The sequence below is a fragment of the Chelonoidis abingdonii genome, chromosome 6 (assembly GCF_003597395.2).
Source record: "Chelonoidis abingdonii isolate Lonesome George chromosome 6, CheloAbing_2.0, whole genome shotgun sequence".
Taxonomy (NCBI): Eukaryota; Metazoa; Chordata; order Testudines; family Testudinidae; genus Chelonoidis; species Chelonoidis abingdonii.
The window spans coordinates 566,561-583,924 of NC_133774.1; the positions used below are offsets into that span (position 1 = coordinate 566,561).

General features: G+C 50.5%; 1 protein-coding gene across 2 annotated transcripts in view; it reads right to left on the reverse strand.

The window, feature by feature from the left end:
* Positions 1 to 9,397, reverse strand: part of TLN1 (talin 1) — a 116,631-nt gene extending 107,234 nt beyond the window's left edge. The window contains exons 1-2 of one of the 2 annotated variants that reach the window (XM_032800965.2): positions 9,240 to 9,397; positions 5,977 to 6,140 (exon numbers count right to left, since the gene is read on the reverse strand). In XM_032800965.2, coding sequence (XP_032656856.1) covers positions 5,977 to 6,106 — 130 coding nt within the window. In that variant the 5' untranslated portion in view covers positions 6,107 to 6,140; positions 9,240 to 9,397. Of the gene's footprint in view, positions 1 to 5,976; positions 6,141 to 6,647; positions 6,866 to 9,239 lie in introns of those variants that run through there. The other variant, XM_075066797.1, reaches the window with a different exon arrangement.
* Positions 9,398 to 17,364: the final 7,967 nt, after the last annotated feature.

Here is a 17,364-nt window from a genome sequence, read left to right on the forward strand (position 1 = left end):
TCTTATCCCATGACAGCTTACTTTGCTTAAGAGCCTTTGGTGAGGGACCTTGTCAAAGGCTTTCTGAAAATCTAAGCACACTATATCCACTGGATCTCCCTTGTCCACATGCTTGTTGACTCCACTCAAAGAATTCTAACAGACTGGCAAGGCATGATTTCCCTTTACAAAAAAACATGTTGACTCTTCCTCAACAAATTATGTTCATCTATGTGTCTAACAATTCTATTCTTTACTATAGTTTCAACCAGTTTGCCCAGTTCTGAAGACAGACTTACCAGCATATAATTGCCGGGATCCCCTCCAGAGCCCTTTTTAAAAATTGGCACCACAGTAGCTAACCTCCAGTCATCTAGAACAGAAGCTGACTTAAATGATAGGTTACAAACCACAGTTAGCAATTCTTGTGACGCTGCACTCCATATTTTTATAAAAGTATGTTTGTAAGTGTGGATATGATGTAACTGGAATATGCTTTATGCAAAAGGTCTCTTGTAAGGTATCATTGCAAAGCTTATAATCTACTCAGTGTGATCATCCTATTTGTATGAATGTATCATTCTTGTATCTGAAACTAGGAATATGAAATATAACTGAGGTCTTATTGTAATTATGCAAAGTGTGGGCCATTAATGATGGCTTAGAATCTTGATGGCTCCCATCAACTAGGACAACTGGCTATAAATGGCTCTGTTTACTCCTAAGCCTTCCTGTATACCTGGGTGCCAGCCAGTGAGTAATGAAGTCTCACAGGATATGTGAACATGTCACATAATACTGGAATCCATCTTAATCCTGGTGCTTTTCCATTTAGAAGGAAGGGGGGAACCCAGAGACACAAAGGATTCTCACCTTGTGCCAAAGCCATAAAAAGGGGTGGAACAGAACAAAGGTGGCCAGTCATGAGAAATCCCCTTTATCACCACCTGAACTGGAACTAACAGGAACTATACTAGGGAAAGGATTGGGCCTAGACTAAGGAGGAATCTAGTCTGTGAACACCTCTGAGGGTGAGATTTACCTGTATTCAGTTTCCTAAATGTATTAGGGTTAGACTTACATGTTCTGTTTTATTTTGCTTGGTAACTTACTTTGTTCTGTCTGTTATTACTTGAAATCACTTAAATCCTACTTTTTATACTTAATAAAAATCACTTGTTTATTATTAAACCCAGAATAAGTATTTAATACCCAGGGGTGCAAACAGCTGTGAATCTCTATCAGTGTTCTAGAGGACGGACAATTTATGAGTTTATCCTGTATAAGCTTTATGCAGGGTAAAACAGATTTATTTGGGGTTTGGATCCCATTGGGAGCTGGGTGTCTGGGTGCTGAAGACAGGAGCACTTTTTAAGTTGTTTTCAGTTAAGTCTGCAGCTGTGGGGGGTTGGTTCAGATCCTGGGTCTGTACTGCAGCAGGCTTGCGTGTCTGGCTCAACAAGGCAGGGTTCTGGAAGACCAAACTGGCAGAGAAAACAGGCTCTCAGCACATCAGGCAATAGTCCCAAGGGGGTCTCTGTGACCAAACCCATCACAGTTCTGCAATTTCACATTTGAGTTCCTTCAGAACTCTTGGGTGATACCATCATGTCCTGGTGACTTATTCCTGTTTAGTTCATCAGTTTGTTCCAAAACCTCCTCTAACGACACCTCAATCAGGGGCAGTTCATCAGATCAGTCACCTAAAAAGAATGGCTCAGGTTTGGGAATCTCCCTCACATTCTCAGCCGTGAAGACTCAGACTCATAGACTCATAGGTCAGAAGGGACCAATATGATCATCTAGTCTGACCTCCTGCACAAGGCAGGCCACAAAACCCTACCCATACCCATTTATAACAACCTACCCGAACCCATACTGGAGTTTATTGAAATCGTCAAAATTGAGATGGAAGACCTCAAGCTGCAGGAAATCCCGCAGCAAGCGACCCACCCCACGCGCAGAGGAAGTCGAAAAACCTCCAGGGCCCTCGCCAATCCTGCCCTGGAGAAAATTCCTTCCCGAGCCCCAAATATGGTGATAAGCTACCACCCTGACATGTGGGCAAGACTTTCACCACCAGCACCCAAGAAAGAATTCTCTGTCTAGTAACCAGTTCCCATCCCATCCAACATCCCCCACAGACCATTGACAATTATCTTGCGATAATGCAATAATCAATGCCCAAAAAACTATCCCCATCATAAATCCCCCTCATATACTTATCAAGCTTGGCTTAAAGCCCGATAAGTCTTTTGCCCCCCACTACTTCCCTCGAAGCTGTCCAGAACTTCACTCCCCTAATGTTAGAACCTCGTCTAATTCAATCTAAACTTCCTAATACCATTGTTCACCCATTTCGTCCTCGGCCTACATAGTACTAAACTTAAATAATTCCCTCCCCCTAACGTAATCCCCCTGATAATTATATAGACAGCATATCCCCCCGGAGCTTCTTTTTGGCCAGGCTAAACAAGCAAGCTCTTTGAGTCTCCTTTTCAATTAAGGCAGATTTTTCATTCCTCGGATCATCTAGTAGCCGTCTCCTGAACCTGTTCCGTTTTTGGATTCATCCTTCTTAACTGGGACGACTAGAACTGCACACAATATTCAGGTGGCGGGTTCTCACAGGCGCGTATTAACTGCAACTAACACCTCCTTGCTCCTTTGCTGGAAATACCTCGCCGGATTGACAATCCCTAAACCGCATTTGCTTTTTTAACAGCCATATCACATTGGCGGCTCATAGTCATCCCGCTATCAACCAATACCCCAAGGTCCTTCTCCTCCTCCGTCGTTTCCAACTGATGCGTCCCCAACGTATATCTAAAATTCTTATTATTAAGACCAATGCAAAGAATTAATTTAGTTTCTCTGCAATAGCCTTACAGTCTTTGAGTGCTCCTTTTGCATCTGGATTGTCCAGTGGCCCCACTGGTTGTTTAGCAGGCTTCCTGCTTGTGATGTACATAATTTTTATTTACATTTTGCTAGTCTTTTTGAGATTTTGGCTATCTGTTCTTCAAACTCTTTTTTGGCCTTCCTCATTATATTTTTATACCTCATTTGCCAGAGTTTATGCTCCTTTCTATTTTCCACAGAAGGATTTAACTTCTACTTTTTAAAGGATGCCTTTTTGTCTCCCACTGCTTCTTTTACTTTGTTGTTTAGCCACGGTGGCACTTTTTTGGTTCATAGAATATCAGGGTTGGTAGGGACCTCAGGAAGTCATCTAGTCCAAACTCCTGCTCAAAGCAGGATCAATCCCCAACTAAATCATTCTGGTTCTCTTCCTATGTTTTTTAATTTGGGGTATACATTTAAGTTGAGCCTTTATTATGGTGTCTTTTAAAAGTTTCCATGCAGCTTGCAAGGATTTCACTTTTGGCACTGAACCTTTTAATTTCTGTTTCACTAACCTCATTTTTGTGTAGTCCTCCTTTCCAAAATGAAATGCTACAGTGTCGGGCTGCTGTGGTGTTTTCCTCGCCACAGGGATGTTAAATTGAATTACATTATGGTCATTACCATCAACCGGTCCAGCTATATTCACCTCTTGGACCAGATCTTGTGCTCCCACTTAGGACTAAGAATTGCCTCTCCTCTGGTGGGTTCCAGGACTAGCTGCTCCAAGAAGCAGCCATTTAAGGTGTCAAGAAACTTTATCTCTGCATCCCGTCCTGAAGTGACATGTACCCAATCAGTATGGGGATATCTGAAAACCCCCAATTGTACTGAGTTTTTTATTTTTATAGCCTTTCTAATCTCCCCGAGTATTTCACAGTCACTGTCACAATCCTGGTCAGGTGGTTGGTAATATATCCCTACTACTATATTCTTATTATTAGAGCGTGGAATTACTATCCATAGAGAGTCTATGGTAGTTTGGTTTATGTAAGATTTTTACTTCATTTGATTCTGTGACACTCCCCCACCAGCACGACTGTTCTGTCATTACAATATATTTTGTACCCTGGTATTACTGTATCCCATTGATTATCTTCATTCCACTATGTTTCTGTGATGCCTATTATATCAATATCTTCATTTAATACGAGGCATTCTAGTTCACACATCTTATGATTTAAAACTTCTAGCCTTTGTATATAAGCACTTTAAAAACTTGTCACTTTTTAGCTGTCTGCTATTACATGATGTAACTGAATGGAGCTTTTTTTCATTTGACTGTTTCTCATCAGATCCTAGCTGTATTTTATCATCTTCCATGCTCTCCTCCTTACTAGGACACAGAGAATCTCCATTAATAGATCCTCCCCTAAGGGATATCTTTGTCCAAACCACATGCTCCTCCGCACCTGTCAGCTTCCCCCAGCCTTTAGTTTAAAAACTGCTCTAAGACCCTTTTTAATTTTAAGTGCCAGCAATCTGGTTCCATTTTGGTTTAGGTGGAGCCCATCCTTCCTATACAGGCTCCTCCTTTCCTCAAAGTTTCCCCAGTTCCTAATAAAGCCTAAACCCCTCCTCTCTACATCTTTGTCTCATCCACGCATTGAGAATGCACGAGGGGGTGAAGCTGTGTGGCTTACCCTGGAGGAAGAGTGAGACCCTTGTGGGGTCTGGCCCACTGACGGGCTCTAGTACCACCCTGTGACACACCCCAACCCCTACGACCCTAGCTCCGCCAGTGCACCCCAATGCCCACGCGCTCAATAGCTCTACCAGTCGAGCCCAGTCTACCCACACCCAGACTTCCTGCACTTCAACATAATTCTGCTTTTACATAGTTGCCATTTGCTCTAGGCACAGATGTGAGTTGGGTTATAGGATGGGGGGAGTAACAGTAATAGAAACATTTGTATACGAGGGAGTGAAGACCTAAGGGAGATGTGTTCCCTGCTTGCAGCTGGGAGGCCTGGGTATAGAAGTGGGGAAGTGGCCAGGTGGGAGTGGGGAAACACTGAATGGGTCAGAGGAATGGCTGAGGAGGGGGGCTGAAACAAGGCTGGTGGGGCCCAGCTGATGTATGGATTTGTGAGGGGAGCAGCAGTTGGCTCAGCATGCTAATTGCATGTACAACGGTCTAAAAAGGACTATTAACGGCTAACAACCACCACATCTCTTTTCCTGTTAAAAATTCAATGGCAAAAAGCTCTGTTAACGCAGAATGACGGTTGCTTGGTGGTGTGTTGTCCCCTGCACAATATTGAGCTGAGCTACTTCAGCCTCTCTGAAAACCAGGAAATGCAGTTTGCCCATGCAGCAGTGTCACAGTATGCCCCATTGACTAATACCGCCTCAGCTGCTGAAACCTACAAGCTCTTCACCTCCTTTTACAGCCCATTCATTCTCAGCCACGGGACTCCTCTGAACATTATTAAGCAACAAAATGTGGGGGCAGGGGCAGGTTTCCTGTGCCACTTCCCCCTCTGTCCCTTTGGAGCTGGAATGGCCAATGAGATTCATTTGGATACCCTCTGTCATGGATTCACAGGTCCAGTGCTCTCTCTGAGGTCTGTAATTGTCCCAGAGAGGACCCCTTTAGAGTGTGAACCGCCTGAGGGTCCCACTCTCTTGCTGGGGTAAGCCCCTTGGTTTCACCATTGTTTGTGGCCACAAAAATCCAGTAACATTCTCACTCATGCCACGTGGGATACACGCAGAAAGGGGAATGAACCTGCCCAAAGCTGCCGAGCCAGTCACAGAGCCAGGACTAGAACTCAGGGGTTGCAAACACTAAACCTCAGGCTACAGGTCACAGCATTGACAGGAATCTGAAGGGCGTCAAGTCCCAGGAAGACGCTGCATTATTTGGGGTGGTATCTGGGGGTATAATGAGGAATGGGTGTAGTTAAGGGGAAATTCAGCTGGAGCAGCAGCAGCAAGATGCATCAGGCTGAGGATGGGTCTCCCAGCTGGGAAGTGAGCCCTGCTGCTGGGGATAAGTACCCCTGGCAAAGTGATGGTTCTGGCTGGGGACAGGGACCAGATGGGACTTTTCCTTCTACCCTCTGCGCCTCTGGGGGTCATGTCACTTACGCTGCCCCATCTGTGCCTCAGGCACGCGCTCCCGGATGATCCGACAGGCGTCGTACACCATGGTGGAGGGCTCAAACTGCATGGTCTTCACCACGTTGCCAATGCTGATCTTCAGCGATAGGGCAACCATGGCGGCGGCTGGACGGTCTCTGCTCCTGCTTCACCTGCCAAAGAGAAGTCACAGCCGATTAGTCCCCATTACTGCTACCCAGACCAATTCCAACCCTCACAATGGTTCTGGGGACCGTCCCCGTCTCCCAGCACTGCCTCGTCCCCCCAGAAAGCCAGATACAGGATGCTATAATCTCACAGGCTCATGGAGAAGAGCTCTGTCTCACTGCAGACCCCTGCGGCCTCAGGGTGCAGTAGACAAGGGATCACCTCCTACTTTTGCCTTCCCCCTCCTGGGGTGACCTTTTCCTTCCTGTCCTCTGGGGAATGGCTCCTTAACTACAGGCAATGGTTGTGCCCTTCACTTAAGGGCTCATGGATAGGGGTTGCTTTTCCCTCCAGGGGGCAGAGGGTCCTGTGAGCTGCTCACACCCCAAGAGACTCTCTCTAGGACACAGCTGGCAGCCTGGGTAAGGGATCCAGCCCTTCTCCAATTCATGCCAGGGCCCAGAGAGCCCTGTATGCCTTGGTGGAGTGAGGGCAGAAGGGCTGCTGCTTACCATGCTCAGAAGGTCCTTCACAACCATAAGGACTGCATGGTTTTAGCAGAGGCCCCAAATCTGCAGCAGGACCCCGGGGCAGCTTTGCCAGGGAGCTGTTGGGGGGCCATCTGCCCCAGTCAGAATCATCACCCCCACCATACAGATGGAAGCACAGAGTCCAAGGAAGGGGAAGACACTTGTCCCCAAGGTCACCAAGGGAGCCATGGACAGTGACTGTCACACTTCTGTGCGGGGAAGGAGAATGACTATAGCAGTTACTTGGTAGTGACGCTGTCATCCTGGAGGAAGTGATTGCACAGGGAGCACAGGCCGATAAGATGGGGAGGGTGAGAGGGAACAAATTATAAATAAAAGCTGCCATGACACAGAAGCCACAAGAGGAAAACCAAGCTCAAAGCACGCACCAGCAGGGCCCTGCCTGTGCTGCCATGTTCCTTCTCAGGGGTTTCTCAAAGGTCTCCCCGTGACATCCACCTGTGCTCAGGAGTCACAAACAAGAGGGGTTGTGGCCTCACCCATTCCCTGAAGCACTGCAACTTGCAGCCACATCTTCCAGAAAGGAGGGACCCAGAGAGAGAGAAAAGCCTGCCTGCTCAGAGATGGGATGGGAGGGAGTGGTAAGAGTACCCTACCTACCCTCTCTGCTAACATGGGAGCAAGGAGTCAGTCACAAAACTCAACGGAGGTGAATTTAAATGGAGCAAGAAAAATTATTTTTATACAATGCATAGTTTACCTGTGGAATTCCCTGCCACAAGAGCTCAGTGAGCCAAAAGAACGAGAACAGCCAGTTACATTCGATAGGATCAAAATAACGAGCTATAATCTTCCCACCCACTCCCAGGCATGAGGCACCCCTAACGGCCGGGTTAGAGGGACACTTCCCCACAGGCTGCGTTATTCCACAGTTGTTCCAATCGAGCCCTAGGCTGGGGGAATGGGATAGGATAGGATAGGATACAGAGACCTTCCCCTGTACGGCACTGGTCTGACCCCTCTCTGGGCAGCCAGCAGCTTGGCATGGGGGCTAGGGGCAGCACCCAGCAGTGAGGAAAGCCAAGGAGTTGAGGAATTCATGGTCAGAGTCTCGGGGCCAGAGGAGAGCTGCTAATGGGAACATGAAGAGTTAGAAAAGGGGGAACATCTTGGGTGCGAAAAGGAGGCACAGACCCCTCAGATCTCCTCACAGCCCCTCCACCAGAGAACCCCCCCCCACACACACACACACCCTTCCCCTAAAACACGCATACAAATCCTGGGAGCTACCCCCAAATCCACACACAAATCCTGGGGAGACACCCATGGCTCCTGCCTCCGCCGCAGGACACCACACAGGGTTCAGCTATATTCTGTATGTCGACACCGACACTGCCTCCTCCCTGCCCATCTTGACCGTGTTAACTTCCTCTCAGGCCAGGAACTTCCCCAGAGGCAGCAGCTGCATGAAGCCAGACTCCCTCCTGGGGCTCAGCCCAGGCCATGGGGCTCGCTCAGTGAACTCCACTCCATTAGAAGGGTCTGTGTTTCTCCCTGCGGGGAAGGGGGCATGAGACAGCTGCTGCTCTGGGGTGGGGAGCAGGAGGGGGGAGCAGGCAGCCAGGGGCAGTGGCATGATGGGCGGTGATGGGGTTGTGAGAGCGAGGAGGGAGCAGAGAGGACAGGAGGAGCTAGGAGCTGGAACCAGCTGCCGATGACTGCAAGAGCCAGCAAGGGAGCAGGCAGGTCAGAGAGCTTGTGTGAGGGGCTGAGGAGAGGGTGATCTGGGCCTGGCTTGGGGCAGGAAGGGCAGCCCAGCAAGACCCATCTCCAGCAGATGCAGACCCAGTGATTCCATTGCACATGGGGGGCAGACAAGATGGGAATGAAGCACTCTGGGGATTCCACAGGCTGCCCCAGAAGCTATCGGGCCATAAAGAGGGTACTGAACCTGCAGGGGCCATCAGGGCAGAAAAGTAACCTACCCTAGAGCCTCCCCTATGGGTGGTGCAAGCCCTGGGGGCTAAACTGTCCTCTCCTGCCAGAGACCCCACCAGGGTGACCATCACTAGAGGCTGCTGGGAGATGCAACACTGGGTGCCAAGCCTCTACCCATCATGGGAAGCAGGCATCATCCAGTGCCACTGAGCCAGGCTCTGTCCCAGACTTGAGGCTCCAGACCCTGCCAGGGCTGCTTCACCCCCACTTCCTTAGCGGAGAGCTTGAGCACACTGTGAGCTCAGCCCCAGAGAACCCCTGCCCAGCTGGAGGCTGGGAGCCGCTTTCCCTCCCAGCCGCCAGAGAGTATCAAGTTCACCAGGCCCCAACCAGCCAGAAAGCGGGAGAGAAGACAGAGCTGCCACCCAGGGCAGCAGCTGGCAGGATTCCAGCATCCTCTTGCTCCCAAGCAGCTGGTGGAGCAGAGCTCCTCAGCAGGGTGGAGTCCCCAGGCCTCAGCAGCACCCCTCACCTCTGGGAGGTGGGTGTCAGGGAGGTTTTTCAAGGCATGCAGCTAGTGATAGTATAGCATGCTACCACCTCTCCCGCGACACCTGTGTACCTTCCGCCCTCAGTAACCCGCAGACCCACAAGTCAGCGTCCCACCCTGCTCACCTCTCCTTGGCCACAGTCAGGCTCGCCTGCCCTAGCTGCAAGGAGCTCGCCGAATCAGTGTGGAGGAAGCTGCAGGTCCCCGTGGTTTGCCAGCAGCGCGCACAGGCGCTGAGCAGTGTCAACAGCGTGCAAACAAACCCTACCCCCCTCCACTCTGATATGCAGCTGCCGATTTCCTGCCACAAGCAGATGTTGAATTCTGGGTAAGTTCCAGCTCTTCTGAGCACAACATGCTCCCTGCAAGCAATCGTCTGCATTAGCAGGTGAGAGGAGCTGCGGCTCAAACCTCCCACAACCCTGGGGCGGCATTGGGGGCCAGGCAGTGGGGATAGGGTGAAACATGGTACCCTGCCCACAAACGGTACCCTGCAGCCACCCAGGGCAGACAGACACACTTGCTCAAAGGGAAGTGGGTCTCCCTCATGCAGACATGAACACTTGGTTCCGTCTGAAAGCTGATGGTTTAACACACAACAATGAAAGGTATTATAGGGTTTTAAATGACTGCCCATCACCACAGTACCTAAGCACTGGCCACTGCAGACACTGCCACAATCCCTGCCCCAAAAAGCTCACGGCACAAAGGAGGGAATTGTGCAGAGCGTAGTGACGGCCTGGGCCTGGCAGATCGACGGCTCTGCAAAGGCTTTGCGCAGGAACTACCCCAGCCCCACTGCACAGCTGAGGACACAGGCAGTCACCTGTGCTGCTACAGTGCAGGTGGCAAAGGTGCATTGCGGCAGAGCCAGGGTCATAGTGGGAACCTTAACAGCGGAATTTCCTGACTTCTGCCTGGCTTGGCTCTCAGCTTCCTTCACCAAACAGGACAAGTGGAGGGATGGGGCGGACACATGGAAATCCACCAGACTGGACCCAATGCTCAGACATTCCTGTATGATAACTGTGCGTGCTGCACTCATTCCAGCCTGAGCCAATCTCCACACCAAGGGGCACTCAGTTCCCAAGGCAGCGCAGGCAGCATCAGAACCAAACTCCACACGGCGCCCGTTTCAGTCAGCGTGGTGGAAGTCTGAGGGCAGGGACTGCATCTGCGTGTACGTGTAGCCTCTAGCAGAACAGGACACTGGGCACTACAGCAACTGCAGTGAACAAGAGTGAGAACAGATCTCTGCGCCACATTGATAGCACCTCGCATTCACAACAGCTCGGCAGCACCCCTCTCACCCCAAGAGGCACTGCACCATCTGCTAAGCTCACTCCCCACTTCTGGTGTGGGACGCAACAGACGCAGCCAGAAAACCTCTCTCGTCGAGGAAGGGGTGGATGGATAAACCAATTCTACAGAGTTTAAGCTTTCGTGAAAGTTTATTTCTAGCCTTCCAGTGTGACTGCTACGGGTCAGGGCTGTGAGGCCGCAGGCAGGAAGCTCCGCCTTCTCTGCATCTCAGAGCCTCCTGAGCAGCTGAGAGGAAAATGAACAAGAGGGTTTGGTTTCTCAGCTACTGTGGTGGCAGGGACACTGTCACCCCAAATTCCAGGGCTACCGGGGAGCTCTCAGCAGTGCTGGAGTTATTCAGAGGGGAAAACCCAGCCAGAAGAAGGCTGGGAGCAGAGAGGTGGCTGGCGGCGGGGCCGAGGAGCAGAGCTGCCATCAGGAGGCAGATGGGGAGAATCCTTCTCCCTGCAGCAAGAGTATGACAAGGTAGCTTTAGATGCTTCAGGCCCCAGCCAGCCAGAGGCAGACTTGGATGGTCCTGCTAGTGAAGGCAGGGGGCTGGACTCAATGAACTTTCGGGGTCCCATCCAGTTCTATGAGATAGATGTGTGTATATATATGTATTATATATATTTATTTTACACCACATCATCCACTGCTCCTTCAGAGAGCCACCCAGCCACAGCCCTATTGCAACTCCCAGCCAGCCTGCCCTGCTGCCCACTGAGTTACACAGTCCCCTGCAATCCCACAGCCCTGCTGTAAACCCCTCACACCCCCAGCCTTCCCTCCCTCTGCCTCGAGCTGCACAGCCCCCTGTAACCAGAACTCTCGATTCCTCAGCAGAAGGAGAGTGTCTTTTTAGCCACACTCCAAAGCGCAGTACAGGCCCTTTGGTGAAGACCCTGCTCTGGCCCCCAGACAGCAATGCTGTCAGTCCCAGGCAGGTTTGGGGCATTTATTTGCAAATCCCTTTCTCAAGCGGAACACTGCTTGGGGGAGCTGTCTGTTGTGCATGCATGCTGAGCAGAGCAGACTCTGGACATGTTTACACTGCAGTCGGAGATGTGACTGCACCACATGTAGACTGAGCTAAAGCAGTGAAGCCGCAGCAGCACAGGTTCATTGTGGGCAAGTCGCCCAAGTACGTACCCAGAGCCCTGGGTGGCCTTGTGCAGCCCGCACCTAAGCCTGTGCAGCCATAGCAAGGCAGGCACAGCCCAGAGAACAGTGGAACTCTGTGTACATGGGAGTAAAGGATACTGCTACCTCTCATCCCACCTGCTGGGGTACAACTGGGTGGCGCACAGAAAAACCTCACCGCAAAGTGACACAGGACAGGAAGAAAGGAGAATTCTGTATCCAAATCACACTTCCATGGGGATTTGGGGAGACAAAATGGAATCTCAGCATCTGGGATCAGGCCAGGACATTTGGGGTAGTGACTCCTATTCCCAGGGCAAGACCACGAGATCTGGACCAGGACTTCAGTCAGCACCTCCAGCAGAAGCCTATCTGGTGCCGCACCGACTATACCCACACGCGATCCGCACTGCTGGTCTCCCATCTAGATGCTGGTATGCGCTCACCTGCTTAGCTTAGATGGCAGGGCACTAACCCTACTCTAGGGATGCTTTGACACCCCTGCAGAGAGCAGCAGCAGCCTCCTCCCACTCCCCACACAGGGATCCCTAGCTAATCCAGTTCCCAGGAGAGCAGCCAGAGAGCCTTTTGGGCCGTGATGCACTATCCTTTGTGCAGACCCAGGAACATGCCCTCACACCTACAGTCAAAGATCAGCTCAAACCATAGTAAGCCATGTCTCAAAGAGCGATAAGGAAAAGTTGTGCCTGTACCTGGGGAAAGAGGACAGCCCTGCACCACGGAGCTTCCTGCCTCCAGGTCAGGCATGGGCACTGCTGACAAATGCAACCAGGGGGATCAAACCCCAAACACAGTATAGTCCCATCTCCACAGGTCAGAGCTGCTCTAACACACACCCGAAGGTCCCTGAGTAAGCTCTGGTAACGCTGTCCAGTCCATCAGTCTCTGAGCTGAATGCTCTACATTTGGCCAGTGAGCCCCACCCTCTGGAGAAGCAGGTCTCCTCCCGGACTCAATCTCAGACTTGTAAGGGACCCTCCTGGAGTACCAGTTCTTCTTCCAGGCATTTGACAGGCTGCCTCTGAGAAACAAGCACAAAGCAAGTTGCCGAGCACCATTTGCTGACTAGCAAGGAGCAGCCAGAGGCAGAACCTGCCCCATTTTGGAGTCACAGGAGTCTCAGAGCTTGACAGAAAAAATAAAAAGAGCAATGTCACTTCCAATTTATACCATGTCCAACATGCTGCAGTGAGCCTGAATCCTGCCAAGACAGCACAACGGCCAGCACCCAGCACCTCTGCCGGGACTGGATTGGACACGGGCCCCCAGTTAGTTACTGGGAGTAAGCCCTGACCCTGCTTTCTTCCATACGATTCACTGCTGTGACCTCCACAAGAAATCCGCCAGCCAGCAAACGCCCCATTAAAACCACATCAGTTTAACCACTGTGGAAAGCATCCAGATGTGCCCATGGTGCTGGGCGCTGCACAGGCTGACAGTAAGAGACTGTCCCTGCCCCCACAGAGCTCACAAACTACTGAAGGGACCAGACAGAGGAAACAGTGGCACAGCCAGGGGCTGGTCTCTGCCCCAGGTCCCACAGTAGGAAAGCTGGAAAGAGCCCAAGTCTCCTGATTCCCAGGCCAGTGCCCTGCCCCCGGGCCAAGCTGCCTTCTAAGTTATCTGGAACCATCAGTGTCCCCAGTGCTCACCAGGAACAGGTAGGACCCCACCCCCTTTACTCTCATCCTCGCCATGTCTGTCACACCCATTTGTATTGGCTTTTCGTTTAGACTGAGCTCCCTGGATGCACCGCACCTGATCAAGGCCTCTGGCTGCTGCTAAATACAAACCCTGCACTGCCAGTGAGTGGAGCTGCAGCTGAACATTTCATCCTCTCCGGAGCCCTCGCTCACATCACCCAGAAAGCCAAAGAGAACAGGAGTGAGTCCAATGGCATGCAGGCCTTGGAAATGCGACCCTCTGTCTTCCTGCTCAAGTCTCCTCCTGATCCTCCCTGCCTGCCACATGTGAACCCTCCGCTGGTGTTTCAGTGTCAGATGCTCTTGCACCCCAATCCAGTGGTCAGGTACTGCCTCTATTGAAGCAGCACTGCCCGGGACCCAAGGTCTGGAGGGCTGCAGCAAGGTGCCTCCTCTCTGTCCCCACCCTGACTTGCCTAAAACTAATGAAGCTAAATGCAAAATACAGCTGTTAACATCGCACCAACAGTGAAGCTGGGAATGGCAAAAACAGAGGTTGCCAGAGCAATAACCAGCTCCCGAGGGCTGGGCATGGAGCTTCTGACAATCCTGGTCAGAACCGTGCTGGGAGATGTTACACCAGTCTGGCTGGAGCTGGGAGCGGCTAACCCAAGCAGAGACATTTGGTCTAACCCCTGTCCCCCAGAAAGGAGAAGAGGGACCTAACAGGACCATGGCATGGATAGGAGCTCAGAGAAAACCTAACAGGAGGAGATTAAAAACCCATCACAGGCAACCCAGCCCCCAGCATGTTACAGCAACACCCAGCCCCACAGCAAGAGCCCCATCGGTAAACCACACTACGATACATGGGGCGGAGGATGGCCTGGCTTAGCCCATCCCCCATGGGGGATGGGCTGAGTGCTTCCAGGCTCAGTTACTGCCCCAGGCAAGGCCAAGCCAGGCACTCAAACGCCCAAATGTTTATTTTGCTCCTGGGAGCAGAATCCTGGCCAGGCGGATGAACTCTCGGCCAGGACCAAGGCCTACAAGCTCCCACAGCAACAGCAAAGAAACTCCCCTGCCCAGAGTGGGGCCCAGAGTTCCACCCTGACTTTTAGAGGGGTAGGCAGAACCTTGGCCGAACAGCAGCTGGCACTGACTGGGCAGTAAAGTCAGGAACAGGCCCGAGCAGAGAGGAGGAAGGCGAGGGGGCCAGGCAGAGGCTGGGAAGGGGTGAAGGAGGGCAGGGCCAGGAGCAGCAAATCACACTCTCCTGGTATGATCAGGGTCAGAGAATTCCCTTCTGCTTTGGTTTCCCAGGGACCCCTATGGCTGAGAGAGACCCAGGGTGGGGTTCTGAGCAGCTCTCCCATCTCCTGCCCTCCCACATGGAGACATTCCAGGGCTGCATTCCTGAGCACTGCTGCAATGCTACTGGGAGAGCCTTGCTTGGAGGCCCAGGGCTCCCCATTGGCTCGCAGCAGGTCTGACGAGGCAGGAACCCTAGTTCAGAGGAATGTCAGCGGAGAGGGGGAGAGAAATACACAGGGAGTGTGCGCGCACATCCCTTCCCAAATCACAAACTCCAACAGCTCTCCACACACCCTGCTGCAGCATCTTCTCCCACCGCAGCACTCCTTCCAAACCTCTCCCCACGGCACCCCACAGCCACACACACCCTGCAACACCTTCCCACTGCCCCACAGCACCCCCACAACCACATTGCAGCACCTCCCCCCACCACAGCACTCCCCCCAAACCCCTCCAAACACCCCAAATCACACTCCCCCCGCTCCTCCACACCCCCCCCAGCACACACCGACACCCCCTCCCAATCACACTCCCCCACCCCTCCCCACACCCTCCCCAAATCACACAACCCTGCCCCAGACTGAGACTTTAAGGCCAGAAGGGATCATTATGATCATGTAATTTGACCTCTTGCACATCCCAGGCCACAGAAACTCATCCACCCAACTCTTGCCTAGGCCCAGAACCTCTGGTTCAGTTACTGAAGTCCTCAAAATTTGATTTAGAAGCTTCAAGTTAGGGAGAGTCCACCATTTACTGTAGTGCAATCCAGCAAGTGTCCTCTGTCTCATGCTGCAGAGGAAGGTGAAAACCCCCAGGGATTCTGACAATCTGATCTGGGGGTAAATTCTTTCCTGACACCAAATATGGAGATGTTAGACTCTGAGTGTGTGGGCAAGTCTCACCAGCCAGACACCTAGGGAAGAATTCTCTGCAGTAACTCAGAGCCCTCCCCACCTAGTGTCCCCTCTCTGGCTGGTGGAGATATTTGCTGCTAGCAGTCGCAGCTGGGCCACATGCCATGTAGGCATTTCATCATACCACTCCTTCCATAAACGTAGCTTGAAGTCTTAAAGTAAGTTAGGTCTTTTGCCCCCACTACTTGCCTTGGGCGGCTGTTCCAGAACTGCACTCCCATGAGGGTTAGAAACCTTCATCTAATTTCATGCCTAAACTTATTGATGGCCAGTTTATACCAATTTGTTCTTGTGTCAACACTAGCACTTAAATAACCCCAGTGTTTACCCCTCCGATGTATTTATAGAGCAATCGTATGCATCTCCCCTCAGCCTTCGTTTGGTTAGGCTAATCAAGCCAACATCCCTAAGTCTCCTTTCATAAGGTAGGTTCTCCATTCCTTGGATCATGCTAGGAGCCCTTCTCTGCACTTGTTCCAGTTTGAATTCATCTTTCTTAAAGATGGGAGAGCAGAACTGCACACAGTATTCCAGATGAGGTCTCACCAGTGCTTTGTATAATGGTAACAACACTTCCCAATCTCTACTGGAAATACCTTGACTGATGCATGCTAGGATCGCATTAGCCTTTTTCACAGTCATATCACCTTGGCAGCTTATAGTCATCCTAGGATCAATCAATATACCCAGATCTTTCTCCTCCTCCGTTGCTCTAAACTGGTAACTCCCCAGCATATAGACAGAATTCTGTTTGTTAGTCCCTATGTGCATGACCTTGCACTTTACACTATTAATTTTATCCCATTTCTATTACTCCACTTTTCAGTCATCCAAATCTTCCTGTATGGTATTCCGGTTCTCCTCAGTATTGGCAATACCTCTCAACTTTGTGTCATTCGCAAATTCTATTAGCACACTCCCACTTTTGTGGGAAGGTCATTAATGGAAATGTTAGATAAGATTTTTCCCAAGACCAATCCTTGACAAACTTCACTAGTAACCTCCCTCCAACATGACCCACTGTAGTGTCCCGTTTAACCAGCTCCTTACCCACCTTTTGATTCTCATATTTATCTCTATCTTCTCCAATTTAACTAATAATTTCCCATGTTGATTAGATCTACTGCATTTCCTTTGTTTAGAAAATTGGTTATCTTCTCACAGAAAGATCAGGTTGATCTGGCACAATCTGCCTTTTGTAAATCCACATTGTATTTTATCCCAGTTATCATTTATCGCAATGTCCTTAACAGTTCTCTCTTTCAAAAATTTTTCCAAAGACGTTGGATACAACTGACGTCAAACTAACAGGCCTGTACTTTCCTAGATCACTTTCCCCCTCCTTTCTTAAAATATAAGTACTATATTTACAATTCTCCAGGCATAAGGTATGAGCCCCAAGGTTACAGACTCATAAAAAATCCTTGCTATTGGGCTTGCTGTTTCATGTGCCAGTTTGAATGGAATGATGCTAAGCATGAAGTTATAGCTGGTGTAAGGAAGTTATTGTCTAAGGATCTTCTGACTGGGAAAGATATTAAAGCTTTGTTCAGTCCAGGCAGCCAGTCACAGGACAGGAATGATCATAAACCTCTCTCTATTATGGGCAATGATTTGCCTCAGGAGGGTTTCTCCAAATGCTTGTCTGTGCAAAAAAGCAGTGTGTGTGTGAATGGAGTTTCTGAATGTCTGTCTAATGTCTCAGAAGTGAATCTGGAATTAAATGAAGAGCAGAAAGATCTCACTGGTCATGAAAATGTTTCTCAGGAGCAGATTAAAGTGGAGGATAAGGTTAAAGCCCTAACTGAGGAAGAAAAGGGTAGATTTTTAATGGATGATGGATTATTGGCAAATACCTTATTCAGGTTCACTTTGACAGGCTGTAACTGTGATTTGCTGGAAGTAGCTCA